Genomic DNA, 24,417 nt, shown 5'->3' with positions numbered 1-24,417 from the left:
CTTGCTGACACAGGATGACCAGCAGTATCTGGAATAGAAACAACAGGATAGCAGTCGGCAGTTTGTGCTGGCCTAGTACTGCAGCCTGTGCTGTGGGAAAGAGAACTTGTAGGATTATTTTGCCTGAGAGGAAGCTCACGTTCAGCACTCCTCCTCAGGTCTTTGATCTGAGCCCTGTATATCAATCCCATGGTTCTATGTACACTCCAATCCAATAATGCTATTATTTTCTAACCACTCAATATTCCACACTCTCTTGCTTCCCCTGTAATCCCCAGTGGAACTGTAGAAGGGAGGGAGGGAGTTTATGGTGTGTTTGTGGTGCAATGAGTAATGGTATATTGATCCATGAGCTCATTCCCCTCCCACCCCTGTAGTTCTGGCTGAAGTAATGCCACAGAGTAGACAGCCATGAGCCATTCCTCTACTGCTGACAGGCTCAAAAAAGCACAAACCGATGACAGCCAAGGCAAGGAAGGCAGTGATGTAGTGCACTCACTCAACACCGTGCAGCTTGTATCCTACCTATTGAATGAGATGACAGCACAGCAGACAGGAATTGTTCTGTGGTGTGGTCTCTCACCCTGGGGCCCAGCTGGCCTGCCTGTCCTGTCTTCCCACAGTCCTCTCTGGCTGCTCTCTGACATGTGACACCAGCAAGCAGGCAGCATAAAACCTGCTCCAGGGGCCTAGGTAGTCAACCACTGACTAACAGACGCTGTCTCAAATGGCACCCTATTTTCTACGTAGTACACAAATTTTGACCCTTATGGGAATACGGAGTGCCATTTGGGACGCAGTCTGTCTCTCTCTCTCTCATTCTCTCGTTTTCTCTCTTGTTCTCTTTCTCTCGTTCTCTCTCGTTCTCGTTCTGTATGTCTGAGTGTCGTGTTTACACGGTGCCAGGCAGGAGAGCTGGCTGGTTGCTGGCCAGTTACTGTAACAGTCCCATTTGTATCTGCAACCTACATATGTGGCATTTCAGGCTGCAAGCAGAAGCCTCTCCAGCTCCTCAGACAGTCATTGACCAGGGAAGGTCTGTGTGTGTCTGGCACCTACTACCATACCCCGTTCAAAGGCACTTCAATATTTTGTCTTGCCCATTCCCCCTCTGAATGGCATACATGGGCAGTGCCAGGGTGGACTAAGTCTGGCATGGGCTGTCACCTCCCTCTCTCCTTCTCTCCCTCTCAGTAGGAGCCAGTTCAGAGGGACTGAGAAGCTTTACCCTATTAAACATCACACAGACACATGCTGGGCTTCTCGTACAAGCGTGGCATCGGGCTGCAGTCTCAGTGCCCAGTTTGATTCTCTGGAGACTCTTTAAGAGTGATTTGGTGTTAGGTAACTTTTGGCATCATGTCAGTAGGACAGTGCATCAGCACAGTGCAGCAGGTTTGGACACTGTAGTCCTGTTAACCCTGCTGTATGACCACATCGTTCCCTCATTTTATGGCATTTCATTTTTCCTCCCACAGTTCCAGTGGAAGTCCTCTGGAAGAAAAACATGAAGCATTTACAATGTTCTTGCTTGTTTGCAGACCCCCAAAGCAAGTCTTTGCCAGCTGCTCTGTCGTGGTGAGGCTACTAGCTCAGTAGACAGTAGTACGGTAGGGCTACTGTAGAGTTTCCCAAGGTGCACCACCATTTTTTTCTAGAACTTTCTCCCTCTTGTCTGTGCAATCTCATGATGCCATAGTGTCTGGCTGTCCCTTTGATTGTATCCCCAGTACACCTGGAACACTTCTATTCAAAGGCTTTTCCAGCAGCTCTGATGATCACAACAGTCACATTGTCAGTGACTGACTACACAACAAGTATTCCCTCTCATCTTCCCTGCCATGTGATAAGGTAAAAGGCCCTGGATGTCGTTTAGTTTCTAGGAGTGTTTCCCCACTGGGAGATGAAACAAGAAATGGAAGCAGCTTAAAAAGACAATCTGGTTTTTGCTTGGTCATGCTACTCAGTGCTCCTGCATTCACTCAAACACTCACACACAGTGACTTTGCAACCATGCTGTCCTCTACTCTGATATTCAACCTAAAATACAGCAAGAGAGGGATATTAAGTATTTATGTAACTTTATTTTAGTGCGGCTCAGGAGTTATTCTTGGCAACAGGGAATTTCATGTAGTCTGTGTTGTGACTCAGTCCACACTCTCCGCAGTAGCTTTATGTAGCTTTATGTTTAAGTTTACTACTTACCTAACTTTGCATGTTAGTTTAATTTACTTTTTAGCTAGCACTTTGCAGTCCATTTTAAATGTGTCATTTTAGCAGACACTCTTATTCAGAGCAACTTACAGTATTAGTGCATATATTTCCATACTTCTTTTGTACTGGTCCCACGTGGGAATCGAACCCACAACCCTGGTGTTGCAAGCACCATGCTCTACCAACCGAGCTACATGGGAGACCACTGAGCCTTGATTATTGGGGTCATTCCCCTGAGTAGGTCTATGTAGTCTAACCCCTATTCTCGTTCCTTCTCTTCCCTACAGATGTGTGGTGGTGCTGCTGAACCCAAAGAAGAACAAACAGCATCACATCCTCAACAGCTCCAGGTGAGGCTTCATACTGCTGCCTCCTGTTCAGTCCCTCAAGCCAGGCAAAGCCAGGAGAGTGGATGGCTGCAGCCAGCTAGTCACAGTCACTTAGGCTTAAGGGTTCCTCCTCATACATAGCTTACATACAAAACTACAACAGTAAAGATTGTAATAGCAATCCCATGACAATAGTCTTGATTTGGTGCATAGGCTACATACCCAGCCATCACCTGTGTCTCAAGACATGTCCAAGTTTATCATAAGACATTAACAGAATGCATCAGTGATTTGTATTTCCTGCAACTTTCTGAAAAAGCAAAGAGAATTCCTCGTCTGTATGTGCAGTGCGTGCGTCTACCACTTTGTGTTGCCGTTAGCGATGATGTTAATGAAAAGTCTTCTGGTAGATGGAAAGGCTTTCACCAAAACCTTCTCAGTTAAATGTTAACTACAAAGTAGCCTATGCTGACCTGGCAGAATGATATCATGGTTATTTGCATCAATTCAGTGGGAACCCCTGGAGCATTTCAGGTTAACTGTCTTGCCCCAAGGCCACAGCGACAGACTTTTCACCTTGTCGGCTCCGGGATTCGAACAAGTGATCTTTCGATTACTGGCCCACCGCTCTGACCTCGAGACTACCTGCCACCCATATACAGTTCCAGTCAAAAGTTTGGACACGCTTACTCATTCCAGGGTTTTTCTTTATTTTTAATATTCTCTACATTGTAGAATAATAGGGAAGATTTTTGGTTCCATGGAGTAGGATTGCCTAACCCTGTAGGACCTGTTAATACATGCCATCTGGATGAGCAGGAGGGAGCTAGTCTATAGTGTCTAACACAACATGGCTTATGGAACGACTGAACAAGAGCACTGGACAGACAGTCAGCCACGACCAAAGCAGCACCCCGGCTTCAAAGCCACTGCCAACCCCTTTCATGTATGGAAAAAGCAGAGGTAGGTAGATGTGGTCGCGTCATTAGGGCTGAAAAAATGTCCTCTAAATCAATGTGACTAGCTGGCTCCATCCAGTCTTCATTCTGTCATATACCGAGATGAGTTTGTTTTCTTCATCTCTCCTTGCTGGAGGCTAAAACTGGAACTTAATACCCTCTCTGCTCTACTCCTACAGCTCATCACTCTACAGACTAATTATTACTCTGCCATGATTAGATCACAGTACAGTAATGCTTAGTACAACATTTGATAAGAGAAAAGCTGCTTGGCTATGCATCAAACATTTGACACTTAGCTAGGGGGGAAATCGTGCGTTCCAAATGGCAACCGTTTCCCCACATAAGCCCTAGGGCATAACTTTATTTCCAATTAAGTATTGCACAACATAGGTTGCCAGACAATATCTCTGTGTACCAGTACTGGGCCGTAATAACAGCTTCAACAGTTTAAGAAACACCTTGAAATTGAACCTTTTAAACAACCATTTGACTCCCAGTCACAGGCCATTGAGGCGACCATTCAGCGCAGATACTATTTCTTTAAACTCATGTCTTTACCACCACAGGGTGTATCGTTTTACTGTTCTCAGACTGTACTGTTGGTACAGCAGCAATTGTGTAGGACTCCTTTCCTGTGGTGTAGGAGGCTCTAATCTCTACTTTAGTGTGTGACGATAATCATCAGATTTGATGTATTGATTGTGGTGAGTGGGCCATTGTCATAGAGTACACCCCAAGCGGAAAACCCCCTCGAGACCAGGATGCATTCACTTATTTTCGACGGTAATGAAACGTTTCCTCTCCTCTCTGTCTCCTATTCTCTTTACAGGAAAACCATCACCACTCTGTCATTTTCCCCTGATGGCAAATTTGTGGTCACAGGAGAGGTGAGTGTCATTCCATTGTTAGGGACCTATAAAATCCATGATGCGAAAAAAAAATGTGGACAGAATCACGGAAACCAGACATTAAAACAGAATTTAACAATATAAAAAAAAATGTGTCAACTTAATTAGGGAATCAACTAAATGTATTTAAAGTTAATTAATTTGTCAAATTGTATCATAAGACTTGAACAGAATCCGTCAGTGATTTGTATTTCCTGCAACTTTCTGAAGAAGCAACAAGAATTCCCTGTCTGTATGTGCCGTGCGTGCGTCTACCACTTTGTGTAGCTGTTAGCGATGATGCTAATGAAAAGTCTTCTAGTAGATGGAAAGGCTTTCACAAAAACCTTCAGTTAAATGTTAACTACAAAGTAGCCTATGCTAACCTGGCAGAATTATATTATTTGCATCAATCCAGTGGGTATTTGTTTACCATCACATGTGCGCTACAAAACACTGCGAAAGAAAAGCCTCTTGCTAGCGCTGGTATTAAAGGGTAACTACACCCCAAAATCTAAATTCCCCAAAACATTCCCAGACCTCAATATTGGTCTCCTGATGTGGTTTAAACATTGTGGACTTACAACATTCAATTGAGTGGTTTTTCTATAAAGAAAAGTGTGATTTTGAGAGTGAAAACCTGAAAAAACTGGGGGAAACGGACACTTGGAGAAAAAAAATGGAGAAAACAGAATTTGGGGAAAAACTAAACGGAATCAGGCAAAATATAACACAGATTTTTTTAGGGCCCTATATTGTGTCTTTGCATGCCGTGATGAAATGATGATACTTCAACTGTAGCTTCCTAAAAAAGTGCTGACTGTTTCCTGCTCCACTGCCAGGGCATGGCAGAGCTATCATTGCAGTGTCCAACCCCACAGTTCATAAACGGAACACTGTCTGTGCCACATCTACAAAGGACTGTACCATGGAAACACACTGTGTGTGTGTGTGTGTGTGTGTGTGTGTGTGTGTGTGTGTGTGTGTGTGTGTGTGTGTGTGTGTGTGTGTGTGTGTGTGTGTGTGTGTGTGTGTGGGGGGGGTGGGTGTGTGTGTGTGTTCGCGCTGCACCATTGACTCTGTCAGTACACGCGCGTGTGTATTAGTTTAATCCATACTAGCCAGAAAAGTGTGTGTGCTGTTGCAGGGTTGCCATGGCAGCAGGAGGGGGCAGGGTGCCAGACTGACTCTGTCAGCTGTCTGGAGGAGGGAGGGAAGAGAAAGAGGGAGACTTCCATGGATGTGCCAGTGGCAGAAGGCACACAGCACGTGCTGGTGCTCAGCTCACCCTGCCTCTCTGTCCTCTGTGGTGTAGCTAACTGACCATGCTGTCAGTGACCATGCTGCCGCTCCCCTATGTATGCTCTCAAAGGGAGGTCCCTCTGTTCAGTCTGCTTCTGTTCTTTCTTTGAAAGAGCTAGACAACATCTCTGTTGATTGTTTTGTTCTTAGGAGATGCAGCAAAGCTAATCCCAACCAAGGGTTTACTGTACCTAGCTGCTACTGTAGTTGATTATATTTATTTACCATCAAAACACTACACGTACCTGTATGTGACATTTGTAGAAATATGCCTCATGTCGCTCATACAGTACCTCTTTCCATGGCCAGTATAAGAATGATGCGTACAAAGCCGCTGCCTGCAGAGGGGAAGGTACTTGGGATGTATTAGAATATATTTCCTGGCTTAAGCTTCCCTCGCCTGCCCTCTTTAAATTCCCTCCACTTGATCTTCTGTTCTGTCGTTGAGTTGCATAAGACAAATCATTAGCGGATTAGGAAGCAGTTACAGGGTACATTGAAAAGCTTAGTGGAGACTAGAGCGTCTCCTGTCCATCTGTATGATCCAGGGATTCTGACTGTGGCTACATCACCTTCTGAACACAAACCTGTCAGGTGGTTATTATAAGAATCGACTTGCCGCTATAAATAAATGTGAAATAAATGAATATAAAATGTGTGGGTGGGGGGATGTGTGACACATGGTGTGTAGAGTGAAAACAAGCACAATGGTTTGTACATTATTTGCTCTACTATTATGCATTATTTTCTCTCTCTCTGTCTCTCTTTGTCTGTCTCTCTTTCTCTCTCTCTCTGTCTCTCTCTCTGTCTCTCTCTCTGTCTCTCTTTGTCTGTCTCTCTTTCTCTCTTTGTCTGTCTCTCTTTCTCTCTCTCTGTCTCTCTTTGTCTCTCTTTCTCTCTCTCTCTGTCTCTCTTTGTCTGTCTCTCTTTCTCTGTCTCTCTCTCTGTCTGTCTCTCTCTCTGTCTCTCTTTGTCTGTCTCTCTTTCTCTCTCTCTCTGACTCGCTCTCTTATCTCTCTCGCTTGTCTCTCTCTCTCTTGTTTCTCGTCTCTCTCTCTCATGTCTCTCTCTTTGTCTGTCTCTGTCTCTGTCTCTCTCTCTGTCTCTCCAGAGTGGGCACATGCCTGCTGTGCGGGTGTGGGACGTTGCAGAACGGACCCAGGTTGCTGAGTTACAGGAACATAAGTACGGCATCTCCTGTGTGGCCTTCTCCCCCAACAGCAAGTACATCGTCAGCGTGGGATACCAGCACGACATGATTATCAATGTTTGGGCCTGGAAGGTAGCTAGCAAATCTCTAAACTAATGACAAAGCAAAAACAGGTTCTTTAGAAATTTTAGCAATAAAAAATAAAAAATATGACATTTCCTTAAGTATTCAGACCCTATACTCAGTACTTTGTTGAAGCACCTTTAGCAGCGATTACAGCCTTGAGTCTTCTTGGGTATGATGCTACAAGCTTGGCACACGTGTATTTGGTGAGTTTCTCCCATTCTTCTCTGCAGATCCTCTCAAGCTCTGTCAGGTTGGATGGGGAGCGTCGCTGCACAGCTATTTTCAGGTCTCCCCAGAGATGTTTGATCGGGTTCAAGTCCGGGCTCTGGCTGGGCCACTCAAGGACATTCAGAGACTTGTCACGAAGCCAATCCTGTGTTGTCTTGGCTGTGTCCTTAAGGTTGTTGTCCTGTTGGAAGGTGAACCTTAGCCCCACTCTAATGCCCTGAGTGCTCTGGAGCAGGTTTTCATCAAGGATATCTCTGTACTTTGCGCCGTTCATCTTTCCCTCGATCCTGACTAGTCTCCCAGTCCCTGCCACTGAAAAACATCCCCACAGCATGATGCTGCCACCACCATGCTTCACCGTAGGGATGGTGCCAGGTTTAGTCCAGATGTGATGCTTGGCATTCAGGCCAAAGAGTTCAATCTTGGTTTCATCAGACCAGAGAGTCTTGTTTCTCATGGTCTGAGAGTCCTTTAGGTGCCTTTTGGCAAACTCCAAGCGGGCTGTCATGTGCCTTTTACCGAGGAGTGGCTTCCGTCTGACAACTCTACCATAAAGGCCTGATTGGTGGAGTGCTGCAGAGATGTCCTTCTGGAAGGTTCTCCCATCTCCACAGAGGAACTCTGGAGCTCTGTCAGGGTGACCATCGAGTTCTTGGTCACCTCCCTGACCAAGGTCCTTCTCCCCCGATTGGTCAGTTTCGCCGGGCGGCCAGGTCTAGAAAGAGTCTTGGTGGTTCCAAACGTCTTCCATTTAAGAATGATGGAGGCCACTGTGTTCTTGGGGACCTTCAATGCTGCATACATTTTTTGGTACCCTTCCCCAGATTGGTGCTGCGACACAATCCTCTCTCAGTGCTCTACGGACAATTCCTTCTACCTCATGGCTTGGTTTTTGCTCTGACATGCACTGTCAACTGTGCGACCTTATATAGACAGGTGTGTGCCTTTCCAAATCATGTCCAATCAATTGAATATATCATAGGTGGACTCTAATCATGTTGTAGAAACATCTCAAGGATGATCAATGGAAACAGGATGCACCTGAGCTCAATTTTGAGTCTCATAGAAAAGGGTCTGAATACTTAAAAAGTAATTCTGTTTTTTATTTTTAATACATTCGCTTTGTCATTATGGGGTATTGTGTGTAGATTGAGGAGAGATTAAAAAAAATAAAAAATAAAAATCAATTTTGGATTAAGGCTGTAATATAACAAAATGTTGAAAATGTGAAGGGGTCTGAATACTTGTCCAAATGCACTAGACCGGTATAGTGGAAAATGCTAAGTGCTGTTTTTGAGCTACCCTTCAATGTTTTATACTATTTTTACTTTATTCTTGTCTGATAATAAAGTATATATCCACTGTTGATCTAAAGTTCTGTTCTGTGCTCTTCTTCTCCGCTCAGAAAAACATAGTGGTGGCAGCCAACAAGGTGTCCAGTAAAGTCACAGCTGTGTCCTTCTCAGATGACAGCAACTACTTTGTCACGGCAGGGAACAGGCACGTCAAGTTCTGGTACCTGGATCACACCAAATCATCCAAGGTATTCACACAGTCACACCAACAACAACATTTATTAAAGGGGCAATGTGCAGTTGCTACATCCATTTTTGATGTAAATGAATGATATGTGCCCATTGATTGTTTCCTGAAGAATATAATGTATAAATGCCTCCTGAGCTTAGTTCACCTGTCGTACACCATCAGAACCCAAAATATAAGCCAATGTTTGTAAACAATGTAAATGTAAACAAACACTATATAGCCTCAACATGGATAAAACTATACTGAACAAAAATATAAACACAACATGTAAAGTGTTGTTCCCATCTTTCATGAGTTTAAATAAAATATCTCAGAAATGTTCCATACACACAAAAAGCTTATTTCTCTAAAATGTTGTACACAAATTTGTGTTCATCCCTGTTAGTGAGCATTTCTCCATTGCCAAGATAATCCATCCACCTGACAGGTGTGGCATATTAAGAAGCTGATTAAACAGCATGATCATTACACAGGTGCAACTTGTGTTGGGGACAATAAAAGGCCGCTCTAAAATGTGCAGTTTTGTCACACAACACAATGCTACAGATGTCTCAAGTTTTGAGGGAGCGTGCAATTGGCATGCTGACTGCAGGAATGTCCAACAGAGCTGTTGCTGAGTACTATTTCTGTCTGCAATAAAGCCCTTTTGTAGGGAAAAACGTATTCTGATTGGTTGAGCTTGGCTCCCCAGTGGGTAGACTTGGCTCCCAAGTGGGTGGGCCTATGCACCCCTGCCCAGTCATGTGTAATCCATAGATTAGGGCCTAATGAATTTATTTCACTTGACTGATTTCCTTCTATGAACTGTAACGGAGTAAAATCTTTAATTCTTGCATGTTGTGTTTATATTTTTGTTCAGTATAAATGTTGATATGGATATACACTACCGTTCAAAAGTTTGGGGTCAATTAGAAATGTCCTTGTTTTCCATGAAAACATACATGAAATGAGTTGCAAAATTAATAGGAAATATAGTCAAGACATTGATAAGGTTATAAATAATGATTTTTAATTTAAATAATAATTGTGTCCTTCAAACTTTGCTTTCGTCAAATAATCCTCCATTTGCAGCAATTACAGCCTTGCAGACCTTTGGCATTCTAGTTGTCAATTTGTTGAGGTAATCTGAAGAGATTTCACCCCATGCTTCCTGAAGCACCTCCCACAAATTGGATTGGCTTGATGGGCACTTCTTACGTACCATACGGTCAAGCTGCTCCCACAACAGCACAATAGGGTTGAGCTCCGGTGACTGTGCTTGACACTATAGACCAGAATACCAGCTGACTGCTTCTTCCCTAAGTAGTTCTTGCATAGTTTGAAATTGTGTTTTGGGTCATTGTCCTGTTGTAGGAGGAAACTGGCTCCACAGGGTATGGCATGGCGTTGCAAAATGGAGTGATAGCCTTCCTTCTTCAAGATCCCTTTTACCCTGTACAAATCTCCCACTTTACCACCACCACAGCACCCCCAGACCATCACATTGCCTCCACCATGCTTGACAGATGGTGTCAAGCACTCCTCCAGCATCTTCATTTTTTTCTGCATCTCACGAATGTTCTTCTTTGTGATCCGAACACCTCAAACTTAGATTCGTCTGTCCATAACTTTTTCCAATTTTCCTCTGTCCAGTGTCTGTGTTCTTTTGCCCATCTTAAACTTTTATTTTTATTGGCCAGTCTATTGCTTTTTCTTTGCAACTCTGCCTAGAAGGCCAGCATCCTGGAGTCGCCTCTTCACTGTTGATGTTGAGACTGGTGTTTTGCGGGTACTATTTAATGAAGCTGCCAGTTGAGGGCTTGTGAGGTGTCTGTTTCTCAAACTAGACACTCTAATGTACTTGTCCTCTTGCTCAGTTGTGCACCGGGGCCTCCTACTCCTCTTTCTATTCTGGTTAGGGCCAGTTTGCTCTGTTCTTTGAAGGGAGTGGTACACAGCGTTGTACGAGATCTTCAGTTTCTTGGCAATTTCCCTCATGGAATAGCCTTCATTTCTCCGAACAATAATATACTGAAGAAAGTTCTTTGTTTCTGGCCATTTTGAGCCTGTAATCGAACTCACAAATGCTGATACTCCAGATACTCAAGTAGTCTAAAGAAGGCCAGTTTTATTGCTTCTTTAATTAGCACAACAGTTTTCAGCTGTGCTAACATAATTGCAAAAGGATTTTCTAATGCTCAGTTAGTCTTTTAAAATGATAAACTTGGATTAGCTAACACAACGTGCCATTGGAACACAGGAGTGATGGTTGCTGATAATGGGCCTCTGTACGCCTATGTAGATATTTCATAAAAAATCTGCCGTTTCCAGCTACAATAGTCATTTACAACATTAACAATCTCTACACTGTATTTCTGATCAATTTAATGTTATTTTAAGGGACAAAAGCAAGGACATTTCTAAGTGACCCCAAACTTTTGAACGGTAGTGTATGGCTATATCATGGATATCATGGGCTCCCGAGTGGCGCAGCGGTCTAAGACACTGCATCTCAGTGCTTGAGGCGTCACTACAGACACCCTGGTTCGATTCCAGGCTGTATCACAACCGGACGTGATTGGGAATCCGTGGGTCGGCGCACAATTGGCCAAGCGTCGTCTGGGTTTGGCCGGTGTAGGCCGTCATTGTAAATAAGAATTTGTTCTTAACTGACTTGCCTAGTTAAATAAAGGTTAGATAAAAAATGAAAATGGATGGTCAGTCCTTGCATCCACAGCTCTGTCTATGAATTTGAGAGTGGTTACATTTCTCCAGGCTTATCTCTCAGCTCCGTCACTCATCCATAACTGACAAATAATAACTAATGCTGGTTCTAACTGAGCCTCTCAGGAATGTTTCTCTAATATCATGGTTACGTCCCAAAATGCACACTCTTCCCTATATAGTGCATTATGTAGGGAATAGGGTGTCGTTTCCCCCAACTTGTCCTCTTGATCTTCAGCCATTCCATATATTGGTTCAATTCCAACACTAACACACCTAATTAATCTATGCAATTAATCAGCAAGCCGCTGATCATTAGTTTAATCACTTGTGTTATTGTTGGAATGTAAACTATCAAAATAAAGAAAGTTGCACACTCCATGTATAATCTCCCAGCAATTGAATGGGTATTTAGCAACGTTTTGGCATCACTGTGCCTTCCTCAGGGTGATGTCATGAATACTTCAACCAGGTTATGTGGACACACAGTGCAATTAGTGTAACCAATGACAGTAGTGAGGGGTGTGTCATAATGATTAAGTTAATAAATGAACTAGTGAAACTGTTAAAAAATAGTATATGGCATATTAAATATATTACGCTTTTGTTATCATATAGAAACATCATGGAATATTGTACATCATATTAGCATCAACATACGTTATTGTTTCATTCAATTTCACATAATAATTTCGTATTTCGTTTTTGTTACATGTAATCTTTTGGTTCAACCTTAATGTATAATGAGCATCATCAACAGAAGGAACATATTAGGTGTACGCTAATAAGCTGTAAAAATAATTTTTCAATTTATAAGACTTTCATAAAGAAAATGTTTATAGTTTATTGTTGGAATGTAACAAATATATACAACGCTGGGTTGGAGGTCAGAAGAACCAGTTGGGGAAACTTCTCTAATCGCTCAAGCTATTAGAATAAAGACAGATGTCACATGTCAACTTCAATAGCCATGTTGAAGCCGTATAGAAGGTCTGACATCCCGGGGTTTGGGATAACATAACAAACTGATGGACTAGATCTATCAGACCCCATAGCAATGTCTCTCTAATCATCTCTCCATCCCTTCTTCCCTCCCTGCCTCCCTCTGTCCGTCTGCTAGGTGAACGCCACGGTTCCTCTGCTGGGTCGCTCGGGGCTCCTGGGGGAGCTGAGGAACAACTTCTTCAGTGACGTGGCATGTGGGAAGGGTCGTAAAGCCGGCACCACCTTCTGCATCACCTCCTCGGGCCTGCTCTGCGAGTTCAATGACAAACGCCTGCTGGACAAATGGGTGGAGCTAAGGGTGAGTTAGTAGACTCTGGGGTCACGTTCATTAAGGGCACAACGTAGCAAAACATTTTGCAACCAAAAACAGACATGAGACTTGTTATAAGACAAATTCATAGAATCAAGAATCGGCTTCCTTGACTCAATAATTTATAATCATAAGTATTCCTCTGCAGGGTTCAAAAGGCATATAAACTAAAAAGGAAACCCTGAATATGATGACATATTCCAGTTTATTGGACAAATTCAGGCAGTAGGCTACTTCCCGGTTTCCCTGGGACTGTAGCTGCCTGGCTGTATCCACAGGCGTAGAGTAACACTGAATCGTTTTGTCTAAAACTGTCTGAATGAATGGAGATGTATCACTATAGTAACGATTATGTGTAAATGTTGGCAGAGAGAGTTAGTGATTTTTCACAGCTTTCTACTGCATAATCAGATTAGAATATAACCCCTTTTCAATCTACATGTGGCACAGTTTCAAACTTTCACTTGACTTTGCTACTTCAAAATATCCTCATTCTACATGTAATCTAGCCACCGACTTTGTCTTACAAAACACAGCTTTCACTTCTGCATAAATGTAAATTCTAGACAGACAACTGGCTGGTGTTGGTGGAGTATTCATTTGACCTTCCATGCTGCTGTCTGTCTAATATCAGTGTTGTTCTGCTTTTTCCTCCTCTCACACTGTCCAGAAGAACGACAGTGTCACAGTAAGTCTGTCCATTACCTGTCCTGCAGTTCCATGTCACATCAGCTGAAAGTTATTCCCCACCCCCCTCCGTTTCCCCTGAGCATCCCATTGGAGGGTTTCTCAGAATGCTGCATTCTATCATGCCTTTGACATTCCACCCTATTGGTGTGTGTTGATGTGAGCACCACTCTTAGCTATTGGCTGACATTAATTCACATGACAAGCTGTGGTCAATGTGATGTCATTATCAGCATCACTGCTCACATCACTGGTCACTTTACGTTGGTGTTGGTGTGAGAACAAACATGAACTCATCAGTGTTTTCACCCCAGGCCTTAGATAAATACCGCTCACATCATTGCTAGTGCCCACCTCAAGTTCTGAGGGCCTGAGAAAATAATGTTGCCTTGTGGGATACTCTGTTTGTGGGTTTTAGCTGTAATGTACTGCATGGGAATTACCAGTCAAACAGTCAGCTTGTACAGTTTACATTACATTTGACATTTTAGTCATTTAGCAGACGCTCTTATCCAGAGCTAGTAACAGGAGCGATTATTGTTAAGTGCCTTGCTCAAGGGCACATCGACAGAACCAGCGACCTTTCGGTTACTGGCCCAACACTCTTAACCACTAGGCTACCTGCCTCTCCGGCTACAGAAATCATGCAGCATTACGATCAAACCAGCTCTGAGGTCACAACAACCCTTTCCTGAACTTGTACCACATGATTGTAACCCACTCTGCTACCTTCCTGCTAACAGGGCTGAAGTGGGTGCACAGTCATGCTTTTGTAGCAGACACAGGACCAAAGCATGGGAGGGAGGGGGAGGAGGGAGGGAGAGCTACAATGCTTGTTCTGTCTCAGCTGCAGCTACTCCATCACATTCCATCCTGGCATATCAGACAGCTGATATCAAACTCTCCACTCAAGCTGCTCATCTCAAAACTGACTTCATTAATTTACGCTCTTAACATTCTCACTGCGAAGCTACCAGTGTGGATTAATTTAAAAGCAGGCTGTGATCTAGCCTGTATCATGTGACCACAACATCCAACTAGGACATGGCTTTAATCCCCTCACATGAACTGCATATCTTATCTGCTGTAGGCATGAGTGAGATCATCCTCTGTCACAACTACACTGTCACCATACACTCCTCTTCCCCAGAGGCCACTTGAAGCTGCCACTTTGGTATATTTTGGTTTCTCCCCTTCTAAGATGGCTGCTTCTCTGGCATGCCGTGGTTAGCAGTGCACTGACTGTTGGGAAAGCACAGCATGCTTTGGCAACCTGAGCCCAAGTGGAGAATGTGTAAAAAAAAAAAAACATTTAGTAAATGACTGTTATTGGACTTGGGAGAAAAAGCTGTGTCCATTCTGGGCTGCATGCCTGACTGAATTACTGTTATTCATCATTTCAAGCATCATTCTGGTAAATTGTAAAATTATATTGTGTGTTGTTTTCAAGCTGGAGGCCTAGATCTGGATCTGTTGTGTGGTTCATGGAGTGGATACCATATCCCATCTCCTTCACCACAGTGAAATATATGTTGTGTGGTTCATGGAGTGGATACCATATCCCATCTCCTTCACCACAGTGAAATATATGTTGTGTGGTTCATGGAGTGGATACCATATCCCATCTCCTTCACCACAGTGAAATATATGTTGTGTGGTTCATGGAGTGGATACCATATCCCATCTCCTTCACCACAGTGAAATATATGATGTGTGGTTCATGGAGTGGATACCATATCCCATCTCCTTCACCACAGTGAAATATACTGCATATCATTCTGTTTCTGTCAAACTGTTTTGTTGTTGAACTGTTTCATTTTCAAAATATTTATTTTCTAGTGAAGCCACTTCTTCTGCCTAGATTAAACTACTTGAGAGATGTTCTTATATTGTTGACCCAGGTTCCTAGCTACAGTGAAGTGTGGTAATCAGTATTTACACAGACGGACAAGTATGTGATGCTTACTCAATGTTTCCCCTATGTTAATTTAGCAGTGGCGAGCCTCTGCGTAGAAACAAAAGAGTTGGGTTATACCGAACTCTTTCCGTGATGGTAAAACGTTTTCACTGTAAACTTGAACATCTACAACCAGTTATAAAGTATGTAGAGAAGATAATGGAGCAACATATTTTTAAATAAGATCATTTTTGAGAACTAACAAAAATAGAAACTAGACGTCAGGGAGAATCAAAAATTCCCCAAATGTCATGGAATGTGGCCCCCATTGATTTTGTTATAATACTTGAGTGACAGATAGCGTAAGAACAAAAAAATAACAAATTTTCTCTCCGCACCAATGCAAAAAAGCTAGAATTGCAGGAAATGTTGTTTCTACGGCCAAGAGCTGGACATTTAAAATGTTGGGTCGGAGACCGTGCCATTGGCCACGCCCACTACCACGCCCCCCACTCCCCTAAGCTAACCTTGCCACCGCTGCTGAAAAAAATCCTATGGGAAACACTGTGACTGCTAGTTCCTAGTGGGTTCTCTGATGCCTCTCTGGCAATGGTCTTCAATTCAATATGTTCAATATCATTAACAGACAGGACTGTAGCTCTTTTCTGCTGTCTCTGCAATTAATTTCCCTGAAGTCCTGGGCTGCATCCCAAATAGCACCCTATTCCCGATGTGTTGCTCTAGTGAGGCAGAACGGAATGGAGCCAGGTGGGTCCCTGTCCTGTCTTCTCTACATCCTGTAGTGGAGGAAACCGTGACTTGTGTTTTACGTAGTGGACAGTAAGTGTGTCCTCTAACCATCCTCCTCTGCCCTGCAGACCAGTCAGGCCACATCTCTGTCTGTGACGGACGAGCTGATCTTCTGTGGTTGTGCCGACGGCACGGTTAGGGCCTTCAGCCCCGTCAACCTGCACTTCATCTGTACCCTGCCACGCCCACACTGCCTGGGCACAGACATCGCCACTGTGGTGGAGGCTAGGTGAGTGTCCCCGACCTTAACCTCCACACAATGCAGACGACATACAGAGGTTTTTATGTGTGCAATAATTCATATTTTATAATCAATTGGGTCTTTAATTGCCTGTATCGTGACATAGAAAAAAATTGGATATGAGAGAACCTGTTTTTTATCAACATTATGACTTTTAAATGTCGCCCTGGTCGTGAATGAAGCATTTAAATGGTGTCTTTGTGACTGTGGGAAGTGGGAACAGTCTCTGTCTGTCCTGTTGGTTAGCCAGAGCGGTGTGGGTTGTGTGGTATCTTGTTCTCATACAGCATCATACTCTACATACCTATGCAAATACCAAGCAAACCAACTACACAAAATACCCTTTAATGATTTCCTGTTCATCCAGGATGCATGTGGGCCCAGCTGGAGTTAAATGTCATTGTTTTGTATTCCTGTATCCCCCTCGAGCTCTTTTTAAATCGACGTTTTGTTGTTGATGCCTTCAGTAAGACGGACAGAGATTCCTCTGAGAGTTAGTTCTTCTCCTCATAAATATGGACTGAGTGAATGCAGAGTCTGGAATGCTGCTGGTTCATTTCCCTGTTCAACTGACTTCCTGACAATAGGCCCCAGATGTTATAACAGATTAGCTGAATAATCATGTATGTAGCATGCTTGTGTGGGTTGTGAAAGATCCCACCAATGGAATAACTAACTGCGTGTTTGCATCCCAAATGACACCCTTTTCCCTATTTGGTGTATTACTTTTGACCAGGGCCCATAGATGGCTGTGTAGGTCATGTCGAAGCTGCTATTAAGTAAAGCCATCAAGGTCAGCTCACTACTGTTTATAGAAGTTTCTGTGGGAAACTTCTCCAGTAGGCACATTATGCTCAGGCCAAAAACACAACCATTAAATCGTTGGTAAAGGGATGCCAGCCCGGCCAATAGCTGGGCTTTTCTCATAACCACTGAATTGGGTTAGCTTGTACTGTAACTATAAAGTATCTGGGTTCTGGAAAAGTGCTTTATAAATTCAATATATATTTTTATTTTATTAGAGAATTACAGTGTTATTACATCCTAACTCTCCCTTCCTCCAGTCACCTCTTCAGCCACAAGATGGACGCCCGGTGTCCAGACACGGTGGCTGTATCTTATGACCCTGCGAGCCGCTGGCTGTCCTGTGTCTACAACGACCACAGCCTGTACGTGTGGGACGTACGGGACCTCCGCAAAGTGGGCAAGGTCTACTCCGCCCTTTACCACTCGGCCTGCGTGTGGAGCGTCGAGGTAAGGCCGGGAGGAACATGATCCTCTCAAGCAGATCCTCTCAAGCTCTGTCAGGTTGGATGGGGAGCGTCGCTGTACATCTATTTTCAGGTCTCTCCAGAGATGTTCGATCGGGTTCAAGTCCGGGCTCTAGCTGGGCCACTCAAGGACATTCAGAGACTTGTCCCGAACAGTGCATTCTTTACTCCCTGTGTAGAGATCCTTTTACATGTAGAAAAGAAACAAGATACCTGTTGCACACTGTTGAATGGTGGTCTCATATACAGTGCATTCGGAAAGTATTCAGATCCCTTGACTTTTTTCACATTTTGTTACGTTACAGCCTTATTTGCACATTTATATATAAAAAAAAAAAAAAACTGAAATCACATTTACTTTAGTATTCAGACCCTTTACTCAGTACTTTGTTGAAGCACCTTTAGCAGTGATTACAGCCTCGAGTCTTCTTGGGTATGACACTACAAGCTTGGCACACCTGTTTTTGGGGGGTTTCCCCCATTCTTCTCTGCAGATCCTCTCAAGCTCTGTCAGGTTGGATGGGGAGCGTCGCTGTACATCTATTTTCAGGTCTCTCCAGAGATGTTCGATCGGGTTCAAGTCCGGGCTCTAGCTGGGCCACTCAAGGACATTCAGAGACTTGTCCCGAAGCCACTCCTGCGTTGTCTTGCTGTGTGCTTAGGGTCGTTGTCCTGTTGGAAGGTAAAACTTCACCCAGTCTGAGGTCCTGAGTGGTCTGGAACAGGTTTTCATCAAGGATATCTCTGTACTTTGCCCCGTTCATCTTTCCCTCAATCCTGACTAGTCTCCCAGTCCCTACCGCTGAAAAGCATTCCCACAACATGATGCTGCCACCACCACCATGCTTCACCGTAGAGATGGTGCCAGGTTTCCTCCAGACGTGATCCATTTAGGCCAAAGAGTTCAATCTTGGTTTCATCAGACCAGAGAATGTTGTTTCTCATGGTCTGAGAGTCTTTAGGTGCCCTTTGGCAAACTCCAAGCGGGCTGTCACGTGCCTTTTACTGAGGAGTGGCTTCCATCTGACCACTCTACCATAAAGGCCTGATTGGTGGAGTGCTGCAGAGATGGTTGTCCTTCTGGAAGGTTCTCCTGTCTCCACATAGGAACGCTGGAGCTCTGTCAGAGTGATCATCGGGTTCTTGGTCACCTCCCTTAACAAGGCCCTTCTCACCCGAATGCTCAGTTTGGCCAGGCGGTCAGCTCTAGAAAGAGTCTTGGTTGTTCCAAACGTCTTCCTTTTAAGAATGACGGAGGCCACTGTGTTCTTGGGGACCTTCAATGCTGCATACATTTTTTGGTACCCTTCCCCAGATCTGTGCCTCGACACAATCCTGTCTCGGAGCTCTACGGGCAATTCCTTCGACCTCATGACTTGGTTTTTTCTCTGACATGCACTGTCAACTGTGGGACCTTATATAGACAGGTGTGTGCCTTTTCAAATCATGTCCAAACAATTGAATTTACCACAGGTGGACTCCAATCAAGTTGTAGAACCATCTCAAGGATGATCAATGGAAACAGGATGAACCTGAGCACAATTTCGAGTCTCATAGCAAAGGGTCTAAATACTTATGTAAATAAGCTATTTCTATACATTTGCCAAAATGTCTAAACCTGTTTTTGATTTGTCATTATGGGGTAGTGTGTGTAGATTGATGAGGATGTTATTTAATCTATTTTAGAATAAGGCTGTAATGTAACAAAGTGTGTAAAAAGTCAAGGGGTCTGAATACTTTCTGAATGTACTGTATATTGTTGCGTGCAGCGGAGCATTCAACCGCCTGCGGTTACCTTTTTATTTTTGATGAAGCCATTTTTACACTCTGCAGCTGGAATCTATCTGGATGTGCATACGCTAGTTTAGAACAAATGTTTCCATGTCCTCTGTACCTGTCAGGTGTACCCAAAATATATGTAGATTAATATTTACATCATCTCTCCTAGATGATAGGTCTACTGATGTTTCATGTCCTCTGTACCTGTCAGGTGTACCCAAAATGTATGTAGATTAATATTTACATCATCTCTCCTAGATGATAGGTCTACTGATGTTTCATGTCCTCTGTACCTGTACAGGTGTACCCGTCTCCTAGACGATAGGTCTACTGATGTTTCATGTCCTCTGTACCTGTACAGGTGTACCCGTCTCCTAGACGATAGGTCTACTGATGTTTCATGTCCTCTGTACCTGTACAGGTGTACCCGTCTCCTAGACGATAGGTCTACTGATGTTTCATGTCCTCTGTACCTGTACAGGTGTACCCGTCTCCTAGACGATAGGTCTACTGATGTTTCATGTCCTCTGTACCTGTACAGGTGTACCCAGACAGGGTAAGTGATGGCAGGCAGCCCTGTCTGCCTCCAGGCTCCTTCCTCAGCTGTTCTTCAGACAATACGGTCCGGCTCTGGAACACTGATGGACACAACACAACTCTCAGCCGCAACGTCATCAGCAACGTACGTCTGTCTCACTCTCACACACCCTTTATCTAAACCCTGATCTCAATATGAATGACTGCTGATTGACTTTTGATGCAAAGTAGTTCTACTCAAGAACCTTTGAATCCTGAGTTATGCCACAGATAGAACAATGAGAGAGAGATTTCACTGGATGTATAAATGTGAAGCATCCTGTTGGCGTTTCCACTCACTACCAAATAGAGAGGAAGCCCACTGGTCGGCAGTGGGAGAAGATGGAACGAGATGAATTTTAGCCGACATTCTGCAAATGTTCTCATCATTTCAACATTTGATACAGTTTTCTGTTCCCAAAACTAGAATCTGTTCTGAACAGAGTGGACTAAGATTTGTAGACTTGCAAAAGTTTTAAAAAATGCCGTTGTTTAGAAGGAGTGCAAAGGTGAATTGAGGTATTGCACACGTGCACTTCACAGAGTAGGTGTTCCCTAACGGAAATATGCAGATGTATACTAGAATGCACCAATAGGATATCGCTAGTGTGTGCTTGGCTCTGCCCACCTTCTTGTTTTGCCCACTATGACTCATGTGTTCCCTTTGGAAACGACAAACTGTGGTCAATCTTGTTTTAGTTATAAAAAAATCTTTGGTTTTACACCCCCCACCCCAAAAAGAAATTCTCAGCTAATAACCCCCCGCTTCTCTCCCTCTGTCCAGGACCTCCAGAAGATTATCTACATGGACAACAACACGGCCGGCCTGCTGGACACAGAGTGCCTCAACTCGGGGAACGGAGAGAAGGCCGACCCCCAGACCTCCGAGACCAGGACGGGCATCAGGACCATGTGTGTCAGCCCAGACGGGCAGCACCTGGCATCGGGCGACCGGACCGGCACCTTGAGGTACTGTTGGAGAAAAAGAGTGGTTTGTTCGCACACCTGTAGTTCAAAGTCTATGGAAGAAACTATTGTAGAATGAGAAACTCTAGCACACTGGTGTTCTTGATTACTCCACAAACAATTGATTGGATCCCTTTAAACTAATGAATGTTTGGGTCAGTAGACCTTCATCAGGGTAAACCCTGAGGTACAGTACCCCTGCTATCCCGTCCCAGAGAGAGCCTTGTTTTCCACCACTGCCCCTCAGGACTCAACACCTCTATGTCCTAATGAAATTCCCTAACTAGACTCCTGGGTGTGTGTGTGAGCGCGTGCGTGTGCGTGTTCAGAGCTGTGTGTGTTAAATTGGGGTTGGAGTAGGCTGGTGTCCATTCAGGCAGCAGCCTAGCTGACTCTCTGTCCACATCACTGGATGGATAAATGCTGACCCAGTTAACACCAAGGCTACTTTTTGTTAATTAACTTTGTCACGCAAAACTGAATGATGGCGGTCTACTCTGCATTCTACTGCGGCCCAGCGGTGTCTCTGTGTGTGGCGGGACTGAGCTGTAACAGTGTGCTCCTCGCAACAACAAACAAATGGTGGTGTTATGGGAGCACAACAGGACTAATCAAGTACTATTTTGTTCTGTTTGTTGTTGCAGGATCCACGATCTGGAGAGCATGGGGGAGATTCTGAACGTTCAGGCCCACGACTCAGAGATCCTGTGTCTGGAATACTCCAAGCCTGAGACGGGTACATTCAATTGTTACCAGAATTATTTTTAAATTTTTTATTTAACCTTTATTTAAGTAGGCAAATTGTTACCAGAATTTTTTTTAATTTTTATTATTTAACCTTTATTTAACGAGGCAAATTGTTACCATAATAACATATTCACCTTCTATGTAGTTAGCTAACTCATACTGAATACAGATATTTATTGTTAGCTTGCAAGCCATGAGAAGCCAGATTTCCCCTCTTCTGGGAGGAAATGAGAGACAACATGGTTAAAGATACTACTGTAGGTATAAACCACTATCAGCTGGTTGCCAGATGCTTCACCAACCTCCCGTTGACTTGTGAAACAAACCACTTCAGAGCTCCAGCACGTTATAAAGAGACTGCGTTGGGTCCAAATGTACTGTATGTAAATTCTTCTTAGTCAAAGTTTAAATGAGCAGCTTTATAGAATTAACTTTCCCGGTTCACACATTAAAACCAAAACATCCGATAAGAGACTTGTGAAATGGAATGTGAAAATTATTGAAGTTATCTTTGTAACCACTGCTATAGTCAACAATATCAACACACACCCATGTTTCATCTCATTTGAATGTGTTGTTACAAAGAGTGTGTGTGTGTTCAGTGGGGCTATTAAGAGGGCATTATCAGAGCTGGTGAAGTGCCGTCCAATTCAGAGAAAAGCAAGGCAGAGCATATTATGCCTGCCTGGCTTGGGCAGGCCTGAGGGTGTGTGTGTGTGAGTTGGGGCTGGGGTAGTACCCTGGCATTGGTCCCAGACCTGCTTGGCTTGGGCAGGCCTGAGGGTGTGTATGTGTGAGTTGGGGCTGGGGTAGTACCCTGGCATTGGTCCCAGACCTGCTTGGCTCTCCTCCAGACCTCCATCGTCTAGCCCCAGTAGCAGCACATCTGGCCAAAAGGCCCTGGTCAAAAGAAGTACACTATATATAGGTAATAGGGTCTCATATGGGATGCATCCAGTGGCTCCCATGTTAGTAGGTGTATTAATAATATTTAGATGTTCTTAGTGGATCATTCCTCTAGGTATCCATTTGGCAGTTGGCACCACACAGAGGAGCAGACAGAGAGGGCTAAGAATAAGCCCAGTACACTCCCTCTGGCTGCCTGCAGTATACGGTGCCCCCGCACATAGACTCGGTACCGGTACCCCCTGTATATAGCCTCATTATTTGGTATTTTGTGTTACTTTTAAAAATGTTTGTTTATTTAGTGAATATTTTCTTAACTCTTATATTTCTTAAACTAGCATTGTTGGTTAAGGGCTTATATGTAATCATTTCACGGTAAGGTCTACACCGGTTGTATTCGGAGCATGTGACAAATACAATTTGATAGTAACAACTCAGAGGGTGATAATAGTCAGACAACAGCCATTGCCCTGCTGGGCCTGTATTCACAAAGCATCTCAGAGTAGAGGAGTGCTGATCTAGGATCAGTTTAGCCTTTTAAATCATAATGGATAAGAGGGGGAACCTGATATTGCTATGCAATTCATCCTCCAGGTTTACCATATCACCTTTCCTCCTGCTATTGTATCTAGCTGGGATCAAGGTTAACAAAGTCACAAAGCGAACAGATCCAGGATCCACGTTCAATCTCAGCAAGGAGAGGATAGTGCTTTTCATTTACTGAAATCATTCTGGTTGGAAATTCAGTCAAGTCCACTGGGGAAGTGCTTCAAATCCATTTTTGATTGGTTTCGATATCCATGTGATGTGTCCGTCAGCTCATTGGTTATTAGGCTAATATAAGATTCTTTATGGCTGTTTAAAACAAAAAGGACCTCCTAATGAAAAATATTTATCACCACCGAAATGGAGAACACGGGTTGGCTGCTGGTAAGTTTCTAGTGTCCGAGTGTCCTGGAGTGTAATGTAGGCCTATATGTGGTGTGAAGAAGGTTTTTTTCTTGTAATGACTGTGATATGTGGCTGTTTTGACCCATTTGAATGCACTGACTATAAGTCCCTCTGGTTAAGAGTGTCTGGTAATGAATAAAATCTAAGTGTGTGTGTGTTGTGTGTGACAGGGCTGAAGCTGCTAGCCACAGCGAGTCGAGACCGGCTGATCCACGTGCTGGATGCAGAGCGGGAGTACAGCCTGCTGCAGACGCTGGATGAACACTCTTCTTCCATCACCGCTGTACGATTCGCTGGTGAGATTTGCAGATGACCTTTGACCCTTTACAACATCCCGCCAACCACCCCCCTTTACCTCAAACTCTCAAGTCTCACTCCTTTAACAGTTATATTAGCTATGGAAGTTAGACCTTTGGCTTCCAAAGGTATCATAGAAGTGTCAATTGTGGCACTAGCTCGCAGTTTACAGTTAACATGGTTATTATTGCCATGGTAACAGTGCTCCTTCTCTTTTAGCCAATGAAGGCAAGGTCAGGATGATCAGCTGTGGCGCTGACAAGAGCATCTACTTCCGCACAGCGCAGAAGGTAAAACACACACACACAATGGCGCTGCTCTAGAATAGCTGCTGCTGGAGGCTTAACTAGGTTAGGGGGACTAATGCTTTTGTGGTAAGGCTTGGCAATATTTCATCATGATCTCTCTACATATTTTGGCCATGGACCCACATTCTTAACCGTGGCTCAGCCAACCCCTGTTTAATTTGTCTATTCCTGTTGCTTACAGCTAATTAATTAAACTCCAAGTGGCCTATTTAATAATGAC

At 43.9% G+C, this 24,417-nt stretch overlaps 1 protein-coding gene across 1 annotated transcript in view; it reads left to right on the top strand.

Moving 5' to 3' along the window:
* Positions 1 to 24,417, top strand: part of LOC120023045 (mitogen-activated protein kinase-binding protein 1-like) — a 59,274-nt gene that overhangs the window by 17,873 nt on the left and 16,984 nt on the right. Inside the window, exons 3-14 of the mRNA XM_038966992.1 lie at positions 2,502 to 2,564; positions 4,335 to 4,392; positions 6,806 to 6,976; positions 8,604 to 8,741; positions 12,567 to 12,749; positions 16,224 to 16,384; positions 17,461 to 17,650; positions 19,988 to 20,128; positions 20,807 to 20,991; positions 21,633 to 21,724; positions 23,763 to 23,888; positions 24,109 to 24,179. Coding sequence (XP_038822920.1) covers positions 2,502 to 2,564; positions 4,335 to 4,392; positions 6,806 to 6,976; positions 8,604 to 8,741; positions 12,567 to 12,749; positions 16,224 to 16,384; positions 17,461 to 17,650; positions 19,988 to 20,128; positions 20,807 to 20,991; positions 21,633 to 21,724; positions 23,763 to 23,888; positions 24,109 to 24,179 — 1,579 coding nt within the window. The remainder of the gene's footprint in view (positions 1 to 2,501; positions 2,565 to 4,334; positions 4,393 to 6,805; positions 6,977 to 8,603; positions 8,742 to 12,566; positions 12,750 to 16,223; positions 16,385 to 17,460; positions 17,651 to 19,987; positions 20,129 to 20,806; positions 20,992 to 21,632; positions 21,725 to 23,762; positions 23,889 to 24,108; positions 24,180 to 24,417) is intronic.

This window comes from Salvelinus namaycush, chromosome 28 (assembly GCF_016432855.1).
Source record: "Salvelinus namaycush isolate Seneca chromosome 28, SaNama_1.0, whole genome shotgun sequence".
Lineage (NCBI taxonomy): Eukaryota > Metazoa > Chordata > Actinopteri > Salmoniformes > Salmonidae > Salvelinus > Salvelinus namaycush.
The sequence above is the reverse complement of the archived record's forward strand: the minus strand, read 5'-3'. Positions and strand labels throughout refer to the sequence as shown.